The sequence below is a fragment of the Mytilus edulis genome, chromosome 1 (assembly GCF_963676685.1).
Source record: "Mytilus edulis chromosome 1, xbMytEdul2.2, whole genome shotgun sequence".
Taxonomy (NCBI): Eukaryota; Metazoa; Mollusca; class Bivalvia; order Mytilida; family Mytilidae; genus Mytilus; species Mytilus edulis.
The window spans coordinates 39488708-39514245 of record NC_092344.1 but is presented as its reverse complement, the minus strand read 5'-3'; the positions used below and the strand labels follow the sequence as shown (position 1 = coordinate 39514245).

The window sequence follows — 25538 nt, the reverse complement described above, 5'->3', positions numbered from 1 at the left end:
GAATAAAAATTTTTCAAAATTTTGAAAGAATAAAATAAATAGCATGTTATAAATTTAATGCGTCCGAAGCACCTTTCCGGAATAACCTGCACTACGAACGCTAAAAAAAGCCATTAATGTATAAGAACCTAAACAGTTGAAGAACAATATGACGAAAATTACTAGAATATCTCCTTTTTTATAAATCCATCTAAAGTCAACTTTGCCTGAGGGAAATGAAACTTCTGTGTTCAAAATTTACAATTGAACCGTTTTAGAAATCTTTGTTTTAAATCATGTCAGTACAAAGGAACTGACTATTAATTTGATAGTCCACCAGCAGAGGTATCAATCCAGTGCTGTAAACAAATGAAGAACAACTCGTTATAAATTTAATGCGTCCGAAGCGCATTTCTGCATTTACCTTCATATGGATTCATATTATATTCAAAGCTGAATATTTGAAGGCCAACGATTTATATGGTTTGAATAAGTTGAAGAGATTTATGACCAAAGGTACCTTAATAATAGCCAGATAAATTGAATACCAACTTTGCCTGAGGGAATTTAAACCTCTCCAAAACCAGGTTCAACCCACCATTTTTTTCTTAAAATGTACTGTACCAAGTCAGGAAAATGGCCATTGTTAAATTATAGTTCGTTTCTGTGTGTGTTACATTTTAATGTAGTGTTTCTGTTGTCTCGTTGTTCTCTTTTTATATTTGATGTTTTGGAGTTTTGGTATGTAACCCGGATTTGTGTTTTTCTCTATCGACATACGAGTTTCGAACAGCGGTATAGTACTGTTGTCTTTATTTCCTTATAATTTCACAATTAACAAACGGTTAGTTTTAGAAAAGTTCGTTATAAGTCATAACTGTACTGAAGTACTAACTACTAAGCTGATGATAACATCGGGAACTAACAGTCCAAAAGCAGAGGTATCGAAAAAATTCAAAACAAAACGTTTTATAACTGACTATATATATAATATATATGCGGTATGGAATTCGCTCATTTTGAAGGCCGTTCGTTGACCTATAGATCCTTACATTGATGCCATTTGGTCTCTTGTGGCAATCATACCACATTTTTTTTTATACATTATTAATTTATTGCGACCGAATAGCTTTCCAACACAATCAAGTTAATTAAATTTTGAAAATCAAATAATATATTTGAAGAGATAACAAATCACTACAAGTGCGGTATCAACTATTCTTTATTCATTAAAAGATTCAAACAGACATTTAAATATTAAATATCTATCGTTAATGTAGTTTTGTTGATATCAATAATGTTTTCTACTTTTCACAATATATACTGATTTATGAATATGCAGTTTTTCTGTTCAAGCGAAACAAGAGCTATATATGGAAAACAATTGTCTTTTAGTATTCAAATTTCAATTTTCTAGATTTCATGTATTCATTGACGATGTCATCTGTGACATTTAGCCGTCTCTCCCTGTGTTCTCCAACAAGCTTCTGGAGAACATTAGTTAATTCCTGTTTCAGCTCTCCTGTTAACATTTTACCACTTGAATATCTCTGAAACAAACAAAATAACCCCGATAAAATATAAAATAAGTTTAGACAACTTCAGATCGAATAACAATTGGTTATAGTTACAGTATTCAGTGCTGACATGATTTATAATTGTTATTAAAGGTACCAGGATTATAATTTAGTACGCCAGACGCGGGTTTCGTCTACATAAGACTCATCAGTGACGCATATATCAAAATATTTATAAAGCCAAACAAGTACAAAGTTGAAGAGCATTAGGATCCAAAATTCCAAAAAGTTGTGCCAAATAATGCTAAGGTAATCTATGCCTGGGATAAGAAAATCCTTAGTTTTTCCAAAAATTCAAAGTTTTGTAAACAGGAAATTTATAAAAATGACCACATAATTGATATTCAATAACACTTTTCTTAAATCATCCGTTTATAAATTTATACATTATCAAGAACTAGGGATCCAACTCCCTCAGAGAAAGGTGACCAAAGATTGAGTCAGCTATCATTTGTTTATGTCCTTTTTAGTCATACAGCTGTAAAATCACGCGTTTCATTTCTCATAAATCCTTGGCTTTTAAATATTTAGTTTTGAGCGAAACTAATGACAGTTAATCATACATTTATTGTGTGTTTTCTTCTTCATTTTTATAAGTTTAAATGTGAATTAATTTAAATGACATATAATTAAGAAGAGCATACACACGTTTTGTGTTTCGATCATTTAGTCAGTTTTATTGGTCGATTATGAAATTTTCTACGTTAAGTACTGTAGAAAATATTTCATGTGTATCATGATAAGAGGAGTTTACAATAAATCGTACTCGTTTTACAATGTAGAACATGAATGAAGGGATGCATGTTTTGAAAGCTTTTTGAAATATAAGGTTTCCAATAGTTTTGGGAAATGTGTCTCCAGCTTAACACGAGGTATTATAAGTAAATACAACTACAGAATTTAAACAGTTCGAAAGACAAATAAAGAGCTAGCACGGTCGACCAGCATTCAATTTGGTTTAACTGTCGGATTGGGGAAGTGGAGTTGATCATATTGCTATACCTATTTAATTCTAGCGTGTTACATGTTTATAAAATAGTCAAATGTTCTATTCGATCTATAGTCTTGTAGGAGTAAATGCACTCAATTTAACTTACAAACTGATTCTCTTTAACCTACAAGATTTTCAATCATTTACGACAGTTTAAAAGTATTTCATGAAGAACATGTCATGACAACTTAACAAAACCAAACAAAATGACTTCCAAAGATAATCATAGGATCTTCAATGATGATTTATTTGACCACATTCCAAGCACATACTTTGAACAAAATGTCTTTTTCATTGAAACGCGATAGCCTTCATGTAAATTAGTCTTATATCATAACAGCTTACAGATTTAATATCGGCTAATTTATCATCATCTTCCATGAAAAATGTCAGATATTGGTAAGACACATCAATATCGCAGTCACCACCATGCTTTCTATGCTCCTCTTCGGTTGGCTTTCCTCCAGAAAACGCATATTTATTGATCTGTAAATTAAAATGGCAAAATCAGTAATCAATGATATGATGATTAGTTGTATGGATTAACATGGATAGTAATGCATGTAAAGCAGGAGACATATAGATTTCATCACTGCAACACGTGTGCTGCGATATTTCTCCACTCGAGACAGTTTAATTTTAATATTTAAAGCTCGATGCTTGCCGAGCTTTTTAAACAATTAAAATTCAACTGTTGAGATGGGAGAAATATCGTAATACACGAGTTAAAGTTGTGGAATCTGTTTCTCTCATGGTTTTAATCCTTCCTTTTTGAAAAATTTGCAGAAAGATGTGTTCTTTATATGTGACGTCATCATGCATAATCGCCTCTTTCAGGACGTCACAATAGGATATTCAGAAGAAATCAAGAAAATTTAAATTGATTATTAAAACTAGAGAATATCTGTGATGCTCTAAGTTTCGCTCCCTTCATACGAATATATCGTTGTTTTTATTTTATCTATACTATTAAACGAGAAGACCTCATTTTGTGTGTCGCTTCTCTTCTTTCCACAATAAATTAATCAACACACCTCTTGTCCTATAGGTACAGTGCATAGTCGCATTTGTCATCCTTTCATATGATTATTCAGATTGAGTTATTTTGGGAGAAAAACGAGAAAAAAGGCATCCGGATATTGTCCCGTCATTGGGAGAAATTTTAAGTCAGATTAGACTTCCGGTTTGCGTTTTTCTGTATACTTGGACCACATATCCAAAGGATAAGATGTATTTTCAGAATTCTATCTGCTAAAATTTTCAACTTTACTATCCACGGCGGTCACAAAGTTTATTAAATAGAGAGTGTCTGTCTACTGTATCAATGACCACCATGTATCGATTAGTAAACTTAGAATTGAAAGTAAATACACTATACTTATATAGTAATGAATGTTTATAATATACAGATAAGCGCTAAAAATATTCATGCGAACTTTTGATACTTTTTCTGAAATTCTCCAGTCATTAAATCTTTTACAAAATTCATTGATTACAAAAAAAAAAGAAGATGTGGTATGATTGCCATGTTGAGACAACTCTCCACAAGAGACCTATATGACACAGAAATTAACAACTATAGGTCACCGTACGACCTTCAACAACGAGCAAAGCCCATACTGCACACTCAGTTTTAAAAGGCCCCGAACTGACAATGTAAAACAATTCAAACCAAAAAACTAGCGGCCTTATTTATGTACAAAAAATGAACGAAAAACAAATATGTAACACATAAACAAACGACAACCACTGAATTATAGGCTCCTTACTTAAATGTTCATAACATACTACATGTATGTTCATATTGAAATTGATAGAAAACCAAAAATTGGGAATTTATGAAATAAAGGAGGAGGGATAAAAAAAAAAACATGTTCCTGTCCCCAATAATCTATGACTAATGATACTTTTGCTGAAATTTTCGAGTCATTCAATATTTTACAAAATTCTTCAAACAACGCTTTACATACTTTAAACTACGCTCTGAATGCCCGCGATTTCGCGGGTGTGTTCTAGTTATATTTATTTGTATCGTTTGAATCGAGTAATGAGATATGAACATCGATAAACTGTTGAATAAATCCGGGTTTTGGGTAAACTTCTGGTTCTTATCGGATGAATGTTATCTTAAAAAAGAGGGTCGAAAGATATCAGAGGAACATTAAGACTCATAAATTAAAAGAACAACTGACAACGCCATGGCTAAAAATAAAAAGACAAAAAATAGTACACAAGACAAAACATAGACAACAAAAGACAAAGCAACACGAACCCCACGAAAAACTGTGGGTGATTTTAGGTGCTCCGGAAGGGTAAACAGATCCGGCTCCACATGTGGCACCCGTCGTTTTGATCATGTTATTACAAACCCGGTAAATAGACTACTTTGTTAGGTCACGTTCATAAAAAGGGAACGGGTGTGTAGTTACGACATAAGGAACATATCCGATATCATTTGTGAGACGGATATTTCATAACGGTCAACTAACTCATGAAGGCTTCCGTAAAATTTACGACGTGATGCTTTGGTGTTAAAAGTGTACAAGAATGATTATCTTACCTTTGTTTTAATTTGTTCGTCCGAGTCTGTTAAAAATATAGACGAATTTGGATCACTTGCGCTCATTTTACCATGGGCTCCTTGCAATGCAGGAAAGAAAGTGGAATGAAGTAATGCTGGTTTAAGAAGACCTAGTCGTGGTGCCACATCACGAGTCATGCGGAAATATGGATCCTGTGTAGAAAAGTAAAAAATATAAGCAAAGAAGCATAGTTACGTGTAATTATCACTCTTAACTAGTCAAAACTTCAAAGAATATTTTCATAATACATTAAAAAATTATACTACAGGAATGACACGCAGACAAACCAACAACAACAAAATTGTAAAAAATACAACAGCAAACACAACATACACAACATGGACAAAGAATGTGGTAGAAATAAACCAGTTGAAATGTGCACACTTTATTTTGGTTGATCTAGAGCATATGTCGCAAAAAAGAAACACAATGCAAAACCTACACATTCTAGCTATACTTAAGGTACCCACTAACTTAAAAAAATAAATAAAGCCAGGTCAAAATGTAACAATAGAAAGCTATATATGCTCTTCAATACTGCAATTCAAAATTAGAAACTACACTGTTTACAGATTTCGTAAAATATCAGCATTACAGTTACACGATATCAGCAGTATTTGTTACAGGCCAGTAAGTTTTTATAAACCGTCAGACCATCAGTCGAAAGGTCAATTCAAATTTTTAAAAACATACCAACTGCAGCTTTGTAACCTTTTTAAAAATTTCCTATTTTATTTTCTCATGATGAAATGATTAATTCTCAGATTTTTTTAGGAGATTTATGAATTTGTTTTGAAGCTAAAGAAAAATCATGAAATTAAAAAAAAAATGTATTTGATATTGTGGAAGATTTCATTCTTATAGTATGAATATATTGTCCTGCGAAAAGCTTGAATATAAGCAGGAAAGGTACAATCTTAAAACTTAATGTTAAAGTAATAGTTTCCAAAAAAGGAATAATAAAACAAATTTCTTCAATTTTTAAAGGGAAATTTCTGCCGTACAAATAGATATTTGCATTAGACAGAATAATAAATTATTGAACACAAAAAAGAACAAAATATGAAATTAATTAAAACAAAATAGTGCTACCAAGTTAGATGAAATATATTACCTGGTCTATGGCGCACGGAATGAGACAAGGTACGTCTTTCTTTCCATTGAAGATCTGAGGAAATGCTGAACTGAAACTTGGTGTGGCTTGAATGGCAGGAAAACTAATTTTACCAATGCTATCACTATCTGTGAATCCAAAGATTCCCTTCACTTGATTGAACGTGACGAGTTTCTGTATTTTACACATCATTTTATAAAATTCTGTACTTTCTCTACAATAAATATTTGTGATATTTGCCAAAAATTCAATTTATATGATGTAGTTAGTTGTGATAAGATCAAGTTAAACACGCCTGTGTGCAAACGGTAATATACACTATGGGTTTGCCACATCTTTTATTATTCTGTTTTCCTGGAAAAATTGCAATGCCTCAATTAAAAACCTTCCATATTACATCAAATAATTATGTATTACAATGGATGCTTGAAAATGAAAAGATAATGTTGTGCCGATAATGAAACAATTGTCTATTTGCATGAGAAACAACCTGTGTTGAAAGCATGGAATAGCAGAATCAAATCGGCAATTGATGTTGACTTTTAGGAGTAATGCAATAATACAAAAAAACATATATATACTTATTAGATCAACATCATGGCTTAAATAGAAAAACCACAACAGACAAACAATAGTACACAAAACATAAGATCAAAAACTGATGACTGAGCAACACGAACTCCACCAAATGCTGGGTGGATCTCAGGTGATGCAGAAGTTAAAGCAGATCCTGCTCCACATGTGTCACCCGTCGTGTTGCTCATACAGGTAAACACCCAGTAATGCGTCTTATTCTGTGGGTCACGTTATGAAAAAAGGGAAAGGGTTAGAGTTCCTAAATTAGGAACATAGCTGTTATCATCTGTAAAACCAATATTCAATAAAATTAAATGAGTTTTAATTTAAACTTCCATTTCTTATTTTAAAGTAAGAGTACCTATACCAGTTTTAAGAGTCACTTGTTAAAAGGCAGACAACAACATTATTTATATCCGATAGCTAAAAGAAGGATATTTACGAGATGTATTCTACATCGCTGAAGATAAATGTCTTGTTCTTGTCAAAGCCACAAGCAATGATATCTTTGGCATTCTCATGGGCAAGTTTGTTTGTCTCTTCAATGGTCAGATCTTTCCATAGAAACTTCTCATCATCGGTCATTTGAATCACTAGTGGAACATCGAAGGTGTCTTGAAGCCATCTGTAAAAATAATAAGGCACACACTATTAAAAAGAATCAAAAACTGATTTTTATGTGCAGAGTGAATGTTGAATTGATTTCTTTTATATTTAGAAAAAATGAACAGTATATGTGAAAAATTCACCTAAATAATGGGCGTAACAAGTTGAGAACATATACTAATTCTTAAGCAGGATAATGTTGTTGTGAACTACTGCAAACAGCTGTTGAAGCCTTATAGTGAAAGAAGCGCAGTAGCACAATGCAGATGTGGGGTAGCTTCTATTATGCTGGAAACTGGAAGGTATGAACATTTGCCGCTTTAAGAGAGATGATGCTTTTATTGTTTAAATACTGTTGAAGATGAATATTATGTTATTTTACATTGTCCTGTTTATAATGATTTGAGACAAATTCATTTTACCTAATCTCTTAAAATTGATGAGGATTTTAATAGTTTCAAAAGATAGTCAGAAAGTGGTATTTTTGTTTTTGAATCAAGAATATGTGCCAAAACCTGGTATTTTGTTATGAAAAGACGCCGAGAACTTTTATATTGTAAATAATAATTGAATAATTATGTTGTATAATTTTACCATTCATGTTTAAATTTATTATGTACATACATATTGTTTTAGTTGATTATCGTCTCTCATAAATCTATACAGATTGGCTGCTGTATCACAAAATGTATATATTTTTTTATAAATGTATTGTGTAATTTTATACAGAGGGCGAGACGTGAATAGAATAGTGAAATGAATTGAATTAAATAACACATTTAAACAAAAAGAAAATTCACAGTAAACAGGTAAAAATATCGTCTTTGGTCATGTATTACACGAAGCAATCTGGTACAAAAAAATAAAAATCACAAATATACTAAACTTAGAGGAAGATCAATTGGGAAAGTCCATAATCACATGGCAAAATCAAATAACAAAACGCATCAAAAACGAATGGACAAAAACCGTCATATTCCTGACTTGGTACAGGCATTTTCAAATGTAGAAAATGGTGGATTAAACCTGGTTCTATAGCGCTAACCCTCTCACTTTAATGACAGTCTCATCAATTTCCGATATTTTTACATTGATGCGTTAAATAAACAGACACAATAAATATAATAGTCAAAATATGGGTACATCAGTCATCATCGTTTAACAATTTTAAAAGGAACAATTTAACAGAACACAAAAACATCTACTATCATACTAAATATTATTATCCCATATCATTATCCCATATCATTTTTTTTGGAAAATGCTCTGTTAAGTGACTTGTAAACTAACCTTTCTAGATCAAAGATTAATTTTGTTTTGTAAACATTTGTACCGTTTGAAACGTAATTCATGCTTAAATGTATCAGATTGTACGTGTCCAGAGGCTTACGTAACATGTAACTTTATATTTCAAATCATAGATCCTTTATGGTTATTTGTACATTCACAATTGGCCGTTTCATAATCTAATGCATCCTGGGTAATATTTTCAAAAGCGTACACCAAAGCGTTGCGATTGGCTTAAAACATTATAAACAATGGAAATTCAACCAATGACGTGACGTTATTTTCACTTTGGAGTACGAGCAATGAAATTACCCATGATGCTTTAGATTCTGAAACAGCCAATTACGGTTTGTTAATCATTTTCTTTGTCATATCTATTTCAGATCAATTTTCTCTTGTATAATTTGAAAGATTTTTTTTCTGTAATTAAAGATTAATTTTTGGGGAAAACGTTTTAACTGTTTGAAACATAATAATTACTTGTCTTTATCAGATAAGAAGTGCCTTGCAGCTTACATAACATGTAATTTTATATTTTAAAACCATTGAACTTTGATAGTGGTGAGTGCATTTAAAATAACTGTTCGTTTATCATTCTCTATGCTACATCCTTGAACGTTCACTAAAAATAGTGAAATGTAATGAAATATATTTTTAGTTTTTAGAAAAAGAAGGATTTTAAATTCTGATGCCCGGATTATACAAATAATTTTTAACCAATAAAAAAAGGGTAAAGCCAAAACATTTGGAAAAACTCTTTAAACAAATCAAGATGATGATTATTCTACACTGAACTAAAAGAGGAACGAAAGATACCAAAGGGACATTCAAACTCATAAATCTAAAACAAACTGACAATGCCATGGCTAAAAATGAAAAAAGACAAACAGAAAAACAATAGTAAACATGACACAACATAGAAAACTAAAGAATGAACAACATGAACCCCATCAAAAACTAGGGGTGATCTCAGGTGCTCCGGAAGGGTAAGCAGATCCTGCTACACCTGTGGCACCCGTTGTGTTGCTTATGTGATTACAAATCCGGTAAATAGTCTAATTCGGTAGGTCACATTCATGAAAGGGAAGGGGATTGTAGTTACGACGTAAGGAACATATCCGATATCATTTGTGTAAAATGTCTTCAAATTTTCAGCGATCTTTGTTAAACCCCATATAAAATTGATTACCCAAGATAGACATTCACATTTCCTGCCCACCAAAACACGTCAAATCACCATATTAATATGAATATTGCATTCTTTTAAGTTAAACCAATTAAAAAAAAAAACAACAACTACAGAAGAATATGTCATACTTTGTGAATATGAAAGGAATCAAGTGACCCAGGTGCATAGATTCTGAAGATGGTCCTCTCCCTGTGTACAAATAAAATCCTTTCTTCTTTTCAACAAGGTCAAGTATCTGGTGCATATCTCTGTAAAAAAATATATAATTTTTTTGAAGGAAAACTTTTTTTTTATTATATTGCAATATTTTTGTTGTTGATATAAGGTGTAGCACGAAAAAAGAACTTCAAAAGGAGTTGGTCAGTAAGACCCCCTTTTGGACCCAAAATATAGCAGTTTCACAAAATTGTGAAAATGTTATCTTTTAGCTATTTACTAGAAAGAAGAATGCTTCTGCAACATAAATATGGACTAATTTTGACAATACAATGCACATATATCGGGTACTAGCATCATGAAGTGATGCTAATTTACTAAAATCTTCACAATCTTAGCATTTTAGTTATATTTTAGACGGTTTCCGCCTTAAATGAACGTGGCCGCATTCGTGTCATTCATAATATTGAAATTTAAGTTGTATTTGATGATAATACATAACATATATTAAGGTGGAGGATGAACACGGATGCGGCCACTTTCATTTTTGACAAAAACCATCTGAAAAGTGACGTTTTTTGGCATATTTGATTTTTCATATTTCAGCTTGACTCGGAGCGTTTTTAATAACTAAATCAGCTTAAAATTTTCACATAAACTGATCGAATCAATTGAAATAGACACTTAAGTGTTTAAAATACTCCAAAATCTTTCGTTAAAGGAACCTGAAATTTGAGGCAAAAATCGGCCATTACCGGACCTACTCCTTTGGTGAGATTGAAATTATCATAGTTCGCTTTAATTTACATTTATTAAAGTTAACACAATGATAATTGTAAACATATATGTATCATATATGTATTTTTAGCATACTTTCCAATGCAATAAACATTGGGACAAATATAAAACACCAAGGAAATAACCTGTGAGAGAAGAAGATGCCCCTTCGCAGAAAGTGATGAGTCGGTTTTCCTGTTAATTTGACCATTCTGTCCATCAACTCTTTATCAATTTCGGTACTACCAAACCGTTCTATGGAGAAAAAAAATACGTATATTAATATTAATAATTTGAGCTAACACCCAAACAAGTATATCAGCTAATAAATGCCGTTTTTATCTATAGTGACTTTATTTTTTTTTGCTTGGCATGACATTTGTCATTTTCTAAAATTATATCTTTATTTATAAAACAGATTTAAAGTCTTGCTTATGTTTCTTGAGATATTAAAGTTAAAGAAGTTGGCTACATGTCACGTGATAGAGGTTGACTTCTGATGTTGCTCGTAGAAGAAACACGTGACGTGAACAATGACATCAGTATAAAATTTTAACATGCAAACACAAATATAAACAAACGAATATTGTTTAAAATAATGCTTTACAAGTTTGCAAAATTGCAATAAATTTTTTCGGAATGTATTATACATTAAATATCACAATATTTATATAATTTGTAATATAAAAAAGAAGATGTGGTATGATTGCCAATGGGACCACTGTCCACAAGAGACCAAATTGACACAGACATTAACAACTATAGGTCACTGTTATAACGATTTGTGCAAAGTTTTCAAAAATTATAACTGAACTTAGAAAACAATATTTATAGTAATAGCAAGAAACAAACAACAACAAACCAAAAACGTTTCATATAGAATAATTTATCATTTACATAATAATTGTGAATAGTGAACTTATTAAACTTACTTATAAGTTTACTATAATCTACTCCTTTAGCAGATGAACTAACAACATCCCATGGATTAACAATGTCTTCATCGTCATTAGTCAATGATTTTTGAACTTCTTCAGAACTTTTATCCGCTTCAGATGCCATTATCTTCTATAATATTAAGTAAAATTAAATATTTATCAGATATAATTTCAATCCTGGTATCTATAATGAGTTTATTAACGATAACAATATACAAACATTATTGCAAACAATTAAGATCTTTCGAATAGATTTGTTCTAGTACTAAACATGCATTTTCATTAAGAAAATATTGATAATAAACAAAAGATCATTTTCATATTACCGACTTTTGACTCTGAAATATATATTTTTTTCAACCGGTTACCTTCTCTGTGGTAGGACATCCTAGTACTGGGCCAATTAAGAGCAATGTAAATAAATAAATTCAAGATTTTAATCCGTACAATTTTGAGGGAAACTGTTTAATGTTGCATATACATGACTAAATCATCAAATAACAGTAAACGTTCTACCCAAATTGCACCGACTATTTTGCTTGATCTGCACCTAACCCTATTGTACTAGATTTTAATCTAATGTATTTGTTACGTCGGTTTTTTTTTAAAGTGTTACCGATTGCTGAATAATTGGTTTTTGTAACTATTATATCGAAAATAGTTCAATCTATTTTTGGAAGTATCATTTTAAAAATGATGTAATGCTATAGTATTTGGATAAAACAGAACTATTCAGGAAATTATTCATATTAAATTAAATTGAATTAAACCTTTTTATTGTAAACCTTGACTGATATACTTTTATTTGACAAACATCATGGTTTTTAATAATTAGAATAAAGGCGCTAAATTTTCAAAAGATGCAAAGATGTGGTCCAAAGTAATTACACGAGTCTGAAAATAAATAAATTGACTCCATTCTTTTTTATGTTATTCATTCAGATCATAATAGGTTATTTGTCAATTTGCAAACTAACCGATATAAATAATTTTAATCTAATTAGATGCAGGCCCTTTAGATAAACAATTATTTCTATATTTTTCAGGAATGAAATATATCATGCAATAAAGAGATAGAAATCTTGATGTTTTCAACATAAAAAAAGACAGGAAAATATGCAATAAAGAGATAGAAATCTTGATGTTTTCAATATAAAAAAAAGACAGGAAAATATAATAAAAGGCCAAAAGTCTAAAAGACAACGCAAAATAAAAACAAAAATACCGACAAAACCATGTAAAAAAAGACAAGTGACATAAGACAGTTTACAAAGTAAAAAGATAAAACTGCACATAAACTATAAACTATAAACTGCACAACACGAAGACCTCAACAAGATGTTCTCAGCGCTCCAGAATGATACGTTTTTTTAATATAGATTTGACCGTTGGTTTGTCTGTTTGAATTGTTTTACGGTAACACTAGTAAGATAGGGCCCTTTTAGTCAGTCCAGTAGTCAGCACTTCGGTGTTGACATGAATATCAATTATGTGGTAATTTCTATAAATTTCCTGTTAACAAAACTTTGAATTTTTCGAAAAACTAAGGATTTTCTTGTCCCAGGAATGGATGACCTTAGCCGTATTTGGCACAAATTTTTGGAATTTTGGATCCTCAATGCTCTTTGTACTTGTTTGGCTTTATAACTATTTTGATATGAGTGTCACTGATGAGTCTTATGTAGACGAAACGCGCGTCTGACGTACTAAATTATAATCCTGGTACTTTTGATGACTAATTATAGCTTACTGTTCCGTGTAATCAAAGGCTTCGTGTTGAAGGCCGTACTTTGACCTACGACTGTTTAATTTCATACATTGTGACTCGGATGGAAGGTTGTCTCAATAGTAGTCGTACCACAACTTCTTATCTATTCAAGTTTTTCTTAGACTTGAATATGAAATTCACAACATACATTTTTGCTAATGATTTTTTTTGTAAACATTATAAATAAACAACATTTGGATTTCAAACTTACAATTTAATAATTTTGATGTCAAACTATAATTATTTTAAAGCACTTTTCACTTTTTATGTTTTACGGTAGATTTAACTTGGCAATGATTCAATATTTTAAATAAAACACACGACATGTAATATGTGTATATAGTTTCCATATTTTTTTCCAAACAAAACAGAAATATTAAAATAAATGTCAAAGTACATCAATGATTGCATTTAAAAAAATAGTATTGATTGATTTATATACAAATGTATAAAACACTTATAAAGTATATAAAATGTTTATAAACCTGTCCATGCAGGCATAACACAATATGTTTTCACCCAAAAAGTCTGTCGTCGAAATATACACATTAAACATTTGAAATTCATCAGATGTTATCAAACTGTAACTGAAGACTAATATTTGGCAAAAAAATGTGAATATAGGCGGTTTGCATCATTTAAAATAACGACGAAATCACAAATTAATTTTCTTTTCATTGTATAAACCACAATAATTTTTATTTAAAATATTTTCATCCGACTGTCGGAAATTTTAAGATGTTTTTCAATCATCCAGCTTGAACTTTTTTTGAATTTGCAGTTTCACTGTCTAACTGAAAATTTATAGTAAACAATAAATGATAAAAACAATAATGCTATGTAGAACAATCAAAAATGAAGTACCAAAAGAAGTATATTTTATTGTTAGTACAAGAAGATTTTTATTGACACCTTAAATAATTGCCCGCAAATTTCATCAACAGGCCATCTACGAACCCATCGATGAGTTGTTGCAAGGGTTCTTAAAATGCATAGAGTGTGACATTCAGTTTGATTACCAATGAGACAAATGAAACAGCAATTGACAACTATAGGTCTTTAACAATGAGCAGATCCCATACGGCATAGTCAGCTATACAAGGCCCTAAATGACAAATGTTAAACATTTAGAACGAGAAAACTAACGGCCTAATTTATGTACAAAACATGAACGAATATGTAGCGCATCAAAAATCGACAACCACTGAATTACATGCTCCTGACTTGGGACAGGCACATAAATTCAGAATGTGGCGGGGTTAAACATGTTAGCAGGATACCAACTGGCCCCCAAACATTGGACAGTGGTGTAACAGTACAACATAAGAACTATACAAATCATATGAAAAAGGCTTAACTAATCAGATAGATACAAATCTAAATACATCTAGCAAAAACACAGAGTGTACGTGGCCTGGTACTAGTGTACCAAAAAGACACTAAGTAATGATCTGAGAGTACTGGCAGTAACTAACAGCTAGTTCAAAGCCACAAACAAGTAATAAAAATCAACATCCAATGGATTTAGTGTAAAGACATACATTTTAAATTTTGATCTCCATAACTATCAACTATTTAGTTTACATTTCATATAGAATTTAAATAGTAAGAATTAAAGACAGACTGATCATACATTAACAAAAACCACTTAATTAGTTAATAGTTAATAGTGTACAATTAGATTTTACTGGGCATGTATTGCAATGTCAAAGTAAATTCAAGATTTTTATCGGTACAATTTTGAGGGAAACTGTTTAATGTTGACTATACATGACTAAATCATTGATTCACAGTAAACTTTTCCCCTAAAATACACCGATAGTATATTTTATTTTTACTTCTTTTGGTTGCTCGTAATTGACCGAGTACCATGATGTCCTACCACAGAGTAGGTAACCTGTCGAAAAAATATAAAATCTGAAGTCAAAAGTCGTGTAATATGACAATGGTCTATGACAATAACAATCAAAACCAAGGAGTAAACAAAGACTCACAAAACCAAAGGACATTTACATCAACAGTTATAAAAAATAATTAAGAAACAACACGAACTCCACTAAAAACCGGGAGTGAAATCATGTGCTCCGGAAGCCTTTCTGTTTAGAACGCCTTTTCTATAAAAGTTCTTAAACGGGTTTTACTGTAACTGTTAACTGTATCTTAATAAAAAATAAAATTGAGAAAGGAAATGGGGAATGTATCAAAGCGATAACAACCCGACCATAGAGCCTATCTGTTGAAGATTAAACCTAAACATTTGTTGAATAAATTAAAATTCTTCTATTTATTTGTATTGTAGTCCTGTAATATTATGTTATCATTTCAATGTTATATTTAACATTGCCATTAAAGTGCGAGGTTTGGCATGCCACAAAACCAGGTTCAACCCACCATTGTTATCTTTAAAAATGTCCTGCATCAAGTAAGAAAATGGCCATTGTTATATTATAGTTCGTTTCTGTGTGTGTAACATTTAAATGTAGTGTTTCCGTTGTGTCGTTTGTTTTCTCTTATATTTGAGTGTGAATTCACATTACTTTAAGACGTGTCACGGTACTTTTCTATCCCAAATTCATGTATTTGGTTTTGATGTTATATTTGTTATTTTCATCGGATTTTGTCTAATGCTTAGTCCGTTTCTGTGTATGTTACATTTTAATGTTGTGTCGTTGTTCTCCTCTTATATTTAATGCGTTTCCCCCAGTTTTAGTTTGTTACCCCAATTTAGTTTTTTGTCCATAGATTTTCGAGTTTTGAACAGCGGTATACTACTGTTGCCTTTATTTAGTTCCCCGTGTCAGGTTTTGATATAAGGAATTAGGTAAACCCTACAATTAATTCTCTTTTTTTGTATATTAAAAGTCTAAAACAGTAAGACGACATAAATAGCAGGATACTGGAGTTGTTTGCATTAGAAAAAAATGTATGTTATCTCATTTCAAAGCCATATTTAACTCAAACGTAAATTCCTTTTTAATAGATTAGATATATGTACAGTTAGGATCAGACCAAATATTTTCTTAACGCATCACTCCTGAACGCCGGCGTGATTGCCCAGAAGTATTTGTTAACCTACCTTGTCTGCTTGTCAAAGTCTCACACAGCATTACTATGCAGTGTCTTTTTAACATAAAAACATTTCAATGATTGTTTTCACGTAAACGCACATGTGATCATGAAAGTAAAAACTGGCTGACTGTTTTTGCTTTTTATTTAAAGTTTGTATTACTAGATGTATTTCACTTGACTGACCGGGGTTTAAAAAGTAATCTTATTTAAAGCCAGTCCATCTATAGACATCAGTTTTGGGATAAACACATCAATGAATTGTCCAGTTATTCGTCCCATAACATACACTCAGTTCTTTTGTATAGGCGTTTGGTGACACTGACAGGGGATTAGAATTCAATATCAATTATAACAGCAATCATCATGATCGCACACATCTTCAAATAGACTATACTTATGCAAATTAAAACGTAAGCTCCGCCCGATCAGTTAAAATAACATTGGTAATAATTAATGCACAGTAAAATTATCGTAAGCAGGAAGTGCACATATGTTAACGTGCGTTGATTTTTTCCAGTCTTTTACTTGTTTGCTTGATCTGCACCTATCATATTGATATTAATCTCGTGTATTTGTAACGTCGTTTTTTTTTAAATGTGACCGAGTGGTGAGTATTGTGTTTTTGCAACTATTGTATTGGCAATACTACAAGCTATTTTTGGAAATATAATTTTAAAAATGATGTAATACTTGTATTTGGACTAAACAGAAATGTTAAGGACATAATTCATATTATATTAAATTGTATAAAACCTTTTACTGTAAACGTTAATTGAGATAATTCAATTGACAAACATCATTGTTTTAATGATAAAAATAAAGGCGTTAACTTTTCAAAAGATACAAAGCTTTGGTCAAAAGTGATTACACGAGTCTTAAAATATATCAGTAGGCTCCATTCTTTTTGTATGTTATTTATTCAGATCATAATAGATTATTTGTCAATTTGCCAGCTAACCAATAAAACTACTGAATTGTCCTTCATTGCCAAACATATTTCGAAATCTGTTCCTACATGTGATCATATGCCATAATAAAAAAAATTTATACACTATACATTCATCATAAATAATAAATAAAATCAATTATTAGCCTCTTTCAAAATGTCAATAGATTGAGATAATTAAAGCTGATTGAAAAGCATCAATAAAGTCATTGTTTAGTTTAATATTTAGAAGTCGGTTATATTTGTTTTCTGAAAGGATTTTTGACATTTTGCCAGTTAAAAATATTTTTTTGAAATAAAATGATTTATCTTTATTTGCAACGCTGGAGATATTCCAAACCTCACCTTTACAGAAATCAAATACAAATTTTTAGATGATAAAGGTATATTATTTCTAAGGTTAATATGGTGAGACATTTAAGACCGGACTGAACTAGGCAATTAACAAAGAATTAAAACAAGTCATTGTAAATATGCATGTTTTACATACAAGTCGGTTATATTTTGTGTACTGGAAACTAAGCAGTTTTTCCAAAAATGTAGATATGAAAAACCGATATTTGTCATAACGATAGTTAAAGGTGTTATATATATATATATAAACAATAAATTAGTTCTTGCAATGCAAAAGAAATTTCAAAAACCTATTTAACATTAGAGCAAATACCCATATAAAAAAAATAAAGACAATATTTGATCAAATACAGGCTTTACAAGCAATTATTTCTATATTCTTCATTTATAAAAGATACATTTTACCTATAGTTGTTAATTTGTGTGTCATTTTGGTCTCTTGTGGATAGTTGTCTCATTTACAATCATACTACATCTCTTTTTTTTTATATCTTGATGTTTTCAAAGGAAAAAAATACAGAATATACAAAAAGGCCAATAGACAAAAACAAAAACCAAAAAAAAAAACAAAAACCAAACAAAAGAAACAAACAAAAACATGAAAAAGAAGACAAATGACATAAGACTACAGTTTGCCAAGTAAAAAGATAATAATGCACAGAAACGAAAGACTACAAAATATGAATACCTTACACCTGCAGACCACAATATTTAAAAACCAAATCTGTCATAGAAAAATACGCGAACTTAATGTACATTAAACATATGAAATGCATCAGATGGAATCGAACTGAAATTAAAGACTACTGTTTTGCCAAAATTTTTGAAATAGAGTTTCAGTATTGTCCATATTTTGAGTTAGAGCCGATGAAGTTTTCTATAATTTTGATATAATTTGTCCAAAAATAGTACAACACACCCTAAAAGTTCCTTTGAGAAAGCGCAGGTAATATTTTTTTTAATTTTCATTTATGTTCTAAAAGAAATGCACTACGAAATAATTGTGGTCTCGGACCACTTGTAATTTAAGATTCTTTCAATTTCCCAAAAAATAAAAAAATCATTCTGTGGTATTGAAAATTTAGTCTTGCAACAGGCCATCTACGGATCCATCAATGTGTTGTTCCTTGTTTTCTAAAATGCAAAGAGCTTAACACTCTGTTTACACAGCTCCATTGGATTAAGCGTCCCAATTCTGACCGGATGTGGTGCGTACTGGATACAATCAGCACAGTCAAAAGGAAGACGCAATTTGGCGAGGGATTTACTGCCGGTCGAAGGAAGACCAATGGTGACCATATTTCTAATCACCAGTCACCTTTAGCAGTATGAAATAAATAACTGTATGTTTTGTCTGCTAAAACAATACAATACTAGTAGTTGCAAAAAGTATTACTTAGCAAAGAGGAGCGAAAGATAACAGAGGGACAGTCAAACTCATAGATCGAAAATAAACTGACACCACCATGGCCAAAAAAGAAAAGACAAACATATATATATATATATAATGCAAGAGAAATTTCAAAAACCTTTTCTTTACACTTAAATAATTAGGTGACATACTTTTTTGGTTGATTATTCACCTCAATAATAAGTTACTTATCATTTTGACAGTTAAATAATTATAATTATCCATGTAAAAAGTAAAATCACAAAAATACTGATCTTAGAGGAAGATCAATTGGGAAAGTCCATAATCACATGGCAAAATCAAATAACAAAACGCATCAAAAACAAATGGACAAGAACTGTCATATTCCTGACTTGGTACAGGCATTTTCAAATGTAGAAAATGGTGGATTAAACCTGGTTCTATAGCGCTAACCCTCTCACTTTAATGACAGTCTCATCAATTTCCGATATTTTTACATTGATGCATTAAATAAACAGACACAATAAATAAAATAGTCAATTTATGGGTACATCAGTCATCATCGTTTAACAATTTAACAGGAACAATTTAACAGAACACAAAAACATCTACTATCTACGAACACATTTAATGATTTGAGTGTCTGACGTCAGAAAATTTTATACGTCACATAAATTTGTCGTTCAATGTGCGTACAAACAATTTTAAAATTTTCCTGGGAATGTTAGCATACAGGGTTAAAAAATCAAAAGTATGTAAGAATAAATTTAAGAAATAGACCGAGATTTAAACTAGTCCAAAAGTTATATATATAATTTATAAGAATCCGAAAATAGTTAATTCCACTACGCGATTGAATGATTTTGACCTTTGTGGTTCAACGTATATTGTAATTCATAATAGAAATATATCATAATGACATATAATAGAACAATATCATATTGACGGGATTTATAAAAAGAAAAATGGGGGTCAATGGGCCAATTTTGTTAAGGCGTTCAAATGTATAACATTAGAGGATTCTGAAAATCTGACAAAAAATCTAAATCATGACAAGCGAACATCCTTAAATTGACAATTTATGATTTGTCATAATTCAAGTAAATACTTTTACTTTTAAAAAGCTAAATCACAAAAATACTAAACTCCAAAGAAAATCCCAAAACACCCAAGTCTGTTGGTAAAAATGAATACACATATATGCGCTTTAGAAAAATTATTAGATGAAATACGTTTTAGGTTAATTAGTCAGCTGAATAATAAGTTACTTGTCATTTTGCCAGTTGAATAATTTAACGAATTTCTTTATTGTCCGTAATTGCAAGCCATGTTTCTATACAATGTCCTAAAGTGTATGTCCTGTCAATATTTAAAACAGAAACACTAAACTATATATAAAAGACAAATGATAAATAAAATGAATTATTAGCCTCTTTGAAAATATGAATACATTGAGATAATTAACGCTGATTGAAAAGCATCAATAAAATCATTGTAAATACGCATGTATAGTTTAAAATTTATAAGTCGGTTATATTTGTTTTTCTGAAAGGAATTTTTGTCATATTTTTTTGAAATAAAATAATGTAACTTTATTTGCAATGCTGGAGATATTCCAAACCCCACCTTTACAGAAATCAAATACAAATTTTTAAATGATAAAGGTATATTATTTCTAAGGTTAATATGGTGAGACATTTAAGACCGGACTGAACTAGGCAATTAACAAAGAATTAAAAGAAATTAACAAAGAATTAAAAGGAGTCATTGTAAATATGCATGTTTTACATACAAGTCGGTTATATTTTGTGTACTGGAAACTAAGCAGTTTTTCATAAATGTAGATATGAAAAATCGATATTTGCCATTACGATAGTTAAAAGTGTTTTATGTATATAACCATTAATTTGTTCTTGCAATGCAGAAGAAATTTCAAAAACCTACTTAACATTAGAGCAAATACCCATATAAAAAAAATAAAGACAGTATTTGATTAAATACAAGCTTTATAAGCAATTATTTCTATATTCTTTATTAATAAAAGATATCTTTTACCTATAGTTGTTAATGTGTGTGTCATTTTGGTCTCTTGTGGAGAGTTGTCTCATTTGCAATCATACTACATCTTTTTTTTATGTCTTGATGTTTGCAAAGGAAAAAAATGACAGGAGATACAAAAAGGCCAATAGACAACAAAACCCCCCCCCCCCCCCCCAAAAACCCAGACAAAAACATGTAAAAGAACACAATTGACATAAAACTACAGTTTGCCAAGTAAAAAGATAAAAAATGCACAGAAAGTAAAGACTACAAAATACGAATATATCAGAAGTGCAGACCACAATATTTGAAAACAAAATCTGTCATAGAAAAATACACGAAAATAATGTACATTAAACATATGAAATGCACCAGATGCATCAGACGTTATCGAACCATAATTGAAGCCTACTGTTTTGCCGATTTTTTTAAAAATAAAGTCGGATTGCATCAGTAAAAAATGAAACCACGATAATTTTTATTTACAATATTTCCATTTACCTGTCGTGAATTTTAAGATGTTTTTTTTAATAATTATCCATTCCATGTGGCTAGACGTTTTTTTAATTTGCAATTTCAGTACCTACCAAAAGATTTATAGTGATCAATAAATGATAAAATTAGTGATTGCTTAAAGTCATATGAAACTTCAAATTATAAAAAAATGATGCATAGGTTTTTATTACTAAACGGCTAGATTTTAATTTTTAAACTTATATACATGAACTTTTTTCTGAAGATATTTCCTTTTTTTTAATTGTTTGCCTATTTGTTGATTGTTTACAAAGAAGACAATCGGTAAACTAGGTTTCAAAACATGACCGTTAATGAGCTCCCATATTTTCATTACAACTCTGACCAAGTGTGAAATTTATTAAGAAACGTAAAAACAAAACCGTGCACAGAAGACTGATATTAAGCTACATGCATGCAAAGGCTCAAGAACTGGATTAACATTATTTTTCACAAGTCACTCGCTACATATCAACGCTGTTTAAAACAACCTACAATGAGGTACAAAAGGAAATACATTTAATTGTATGTACAAGAAGACTCATTGACCCCTTAACTAATTGTCAGCATATTCCATCAATTGTTATTTAAAATTCTTCAAATTTCACACAAAAAAAAAAATCATCCTGAAGTATTGAAAATTCAGTCTTGTAATAGGCCATCTATGGACCCATCGATGAGTTGTTCCTGGGTTTCAAAAATGCAAAGAGCGTGACACTGTTTACAAAGCTGCAGTGAATTTAGCGTCCCAATTCTGACCGGATTGGATGCGTACTGGATACGTTCCGCACAGCCAAAAGGAAGACGCATTTTAGCGAGGGTTTTACTGCCGGTCGAAGGAAGACAAAATGTGACCATATTTCTAATCGCCATTCACTTTAGCAATATTAAATAAAAAACTGTATGTATCGTCTGCTAATACAACTCAATACTAGTAGTTGCAAAACCATTATTTAGCAAAGAGGCGCGAAAGATACCAGAGGGACAGTCAAGCTCATAGATCGAAAATAAACTGAAAACACCCTGACTAATAGAGAAAAAGACAAACAGACAAATGATAGTACACATGACACAACATAGAAAACTAAAGACTAAGCAACACGAATCCTACCAAAAAGTATGTAAATTATATATCTATATAATGCAGGAGAAATTTCAAAAACCTTTTCTTTACACTTGAATAATTAGGTGACATACTTTTTTGGTTGATTATTCACCTCAATAAAAAGTTACGTATCATTTTGACAGTTAAATAATTATAATTATACATGATAAAGATTCATAAAAAGAAAATTGGGGGTCAATGGGTCAATTTTATTAAGGCATTCAAATGTATAAAATTAGAGGATTCTGAAAATCTGACAAAAATTCCAAAACATGACAAGCGAACATCCTTGAATTGACCATTTATGGTTTTGTCATAATTCAAGTAAATACTTTTACTTTTAAAAAGCAAAATCACAAAAAAACACTAAACTCCAAGGAAAATCCCAAAACACCCAAGTCTGTTGTCAAAAATGAATACACATATGCGCTTTAAAATAAATAATTAGGTGACATACTTTTTTGGTTAATTATTTACCTCAATAATTAGTTACTTGTCATTTTGCCAGTTGAATACTTTAACAAATAACTTTATTGTCCGTAATTGCAAGCCATGTTTCGATACCTTGTCCTAAATCTTTTATTTGTGTCAAATTTAAAAAGAAGTTATCATAAGAAAATCAAATCATAAATAAAACCAAATATATTGTCCTTTCAAATTTTAAATATATTGAGATATTTTAAACTTGATAACACTGGCCGAAAAGAAATAATGGAAAAGACTTAAAAGAACATAAGTCGGTAATGTTTTGTTTACTGAAACTAAGCATTTATATCAAGATGAATTTTGTCATTTTGAGGACATTTTGATGAATGAAATTGTAAACAATTATATATCAACACTTAATCTTTACATGAGATTATATTCCAATATTAAAAAGTAAAATTATTTCCCAATTTTAATACGTTGAGATATTTCAAAACTGATAAAACTGGCCAATTATCAGCGAAAACAATAATTGTAAAAAAGCATGGTTTGCATACAAATAAATAAGTCGGTTATATTTTGTTTACTACAAACTAAGCAATTTTTCTATAATTTAAGAACAAAAACCAAATATTTGTCATAATGCTAGTCGAATATATCTTGATGTACATACTCATGATATTGTTCTTGAAATGCAGGAGATATTTCAAAAACCCTTTCTTTACACTTAAATACTCAAAATACCAATGTTAAAAAGATAAAGATATAATTTTTGTAAATATATGACTAAATATAAGTAATTAGTTTAATATCTCCACGAATGATATAAATCATGCAATACAGTGATATCTTAAAGTTTAAAAGGTGAAACAGACAGTACACACCAAAGGGACGATCGTAAGGGAAAAGTGAAAAACAAAATGAACAATTAAAAGCGCATGGAATCGGTAATATGTATCAGTTTCCCTGTGTATCTTATTCCATACGACAACAATCTAATCATCGAGATAACTTCTGTAGAATTCCGACGGTCTAACTCTGAAGAAGTCTATTTGATTTCATCTCATATATTAAACACAATGAATATTATCATTTTTACATGTGAAGGAATGAATATTTGTGAAATTAAATGTCTCATTCTTGTTTTTAAGGTTAACATGTATTTCTGTTTAAGAAGAACACGTCTAGTTTATGCGAATAAAAAAGTAACCCATATCTTACATTGCCAACCGATTCGGATTTGGCGGACTTGTTCCGGGTGTGACATTATTTGTCTACGTTCCGTGTTTTCTGATTTTTCGAAACCCCTTATAAATTATTTTGAAATCAGCTACTTAAAGCGAAGACAATATCGTGTTTACAGCATGTTATAAAATGGCGGATAATGATTGATATGATTAGCAGGAGATCGTTAATGACATTTGAAAGGAAGAAATTTCGTCAACAAAAAACCTAACATAAGACAGAAATAATATTTTCATGAAAAAAAATTAAGACAAATAATTTCAAACGCGTTATTGTAATAAGTAACAGAGCGTGACAAAAAAACTGTTGCCGAAAATGTAAATTAGATATATGTGTTTACTGTAGCTTAATAGTCCCAAAATTTTATTCACTACCCTTTTTCAATTTTAATACAGAAATGTTGATTTCATATATTAGACTAAATCTAACCAACTTTTAAATGATTTACAAAATCTTAACTTTTTTAGGAAGGCAGTAAACACATTAAGTTTTTTTTTGGTTTGACCTTATTGTCTTTTATATTTTGTGATTGTTAATGTTTATCATGTAATTAATCATCTATATGATATGCCACAACCTCAGGTTCTTTTGTTTCTTTATTAATAAATTTGATCCATGTTTATATGTCATTTAGATCCAAGTTTATTTTTGTTATTTTTTGTTTGTTGAATCCAGAAGAATATGTTGTTTTTAATACAATTAGATTGCATAAAAAAACTAATAAATGTATGTTCATTCACCCTAAGAAGCGCACTTTACATATCGAAATTCTTTTTATTTTCGGCAGAAGGGATCTGCGCCCCATAACCCCTATTTCTCTTTTTTGTCACTCAACATGTTGGCAAGTATTGAACAAGTAAATTGAAGGTCATACGAATACGATTTCAAATGAGGTTGAATTATTGACTTGCAAGTCAATAACCCATTA

The 25538-nt window shown here is 30.5% G+C and overlaps 1 protein-coding gene across 2 annotated transcripts in view; it reads right to left on the bottom strand.

The window, feature by feature from the left end:
* Positions 1 to 1135: 1135 nt before the first annotated feature.
* The window catches only part of LOC139482425 (tryptophan--tRNA ligase, cytoplasmic-like), a 27867-nt gene continuing 3464 nt past the window's right edge, over positions 1136 to 25538 (bottom strand). For both annotated transcript variants that reach the window (XM_071266325.1, XM_071266331.1), the window contains exons 2-9: positions 11767 to 11902; positions 10981 to 11089; positions 10030 to 10149; positions 7262 to 7444; positions 6244 to 6457; positions 5108 to 5281; positions 2893 to 3033; positions 1136 to 1529 (exon numbers count right to left, since the gene is read on the bottom strand). In XM_071266325.1, the coding sequence (XP_071122426.1) occupies positions 1371 to 1529; positions 2893 to 3033; positions 5108 to 5281; positions 6244 to 6457; positions 7262 to 7444; positions 10030 to 10149; positions 10981 to 11089; positions 11767 to 11896 (1230 nt within the window). In that variant the 5' untranslated portion in view covers positions 11897 to 11902 and the 3' untranslated portion in view covers positions 1136 to 1370. The remainder of the gene's footprint in view (positions 1530 to 2892; positions 3034 to 5107; positions 5282 to 6243; positions 6458 to 7261; positions 7445 to 10029; positions 10150 to 10980; positions 11090 to 11766; positions 11903 to 25538) is intronic.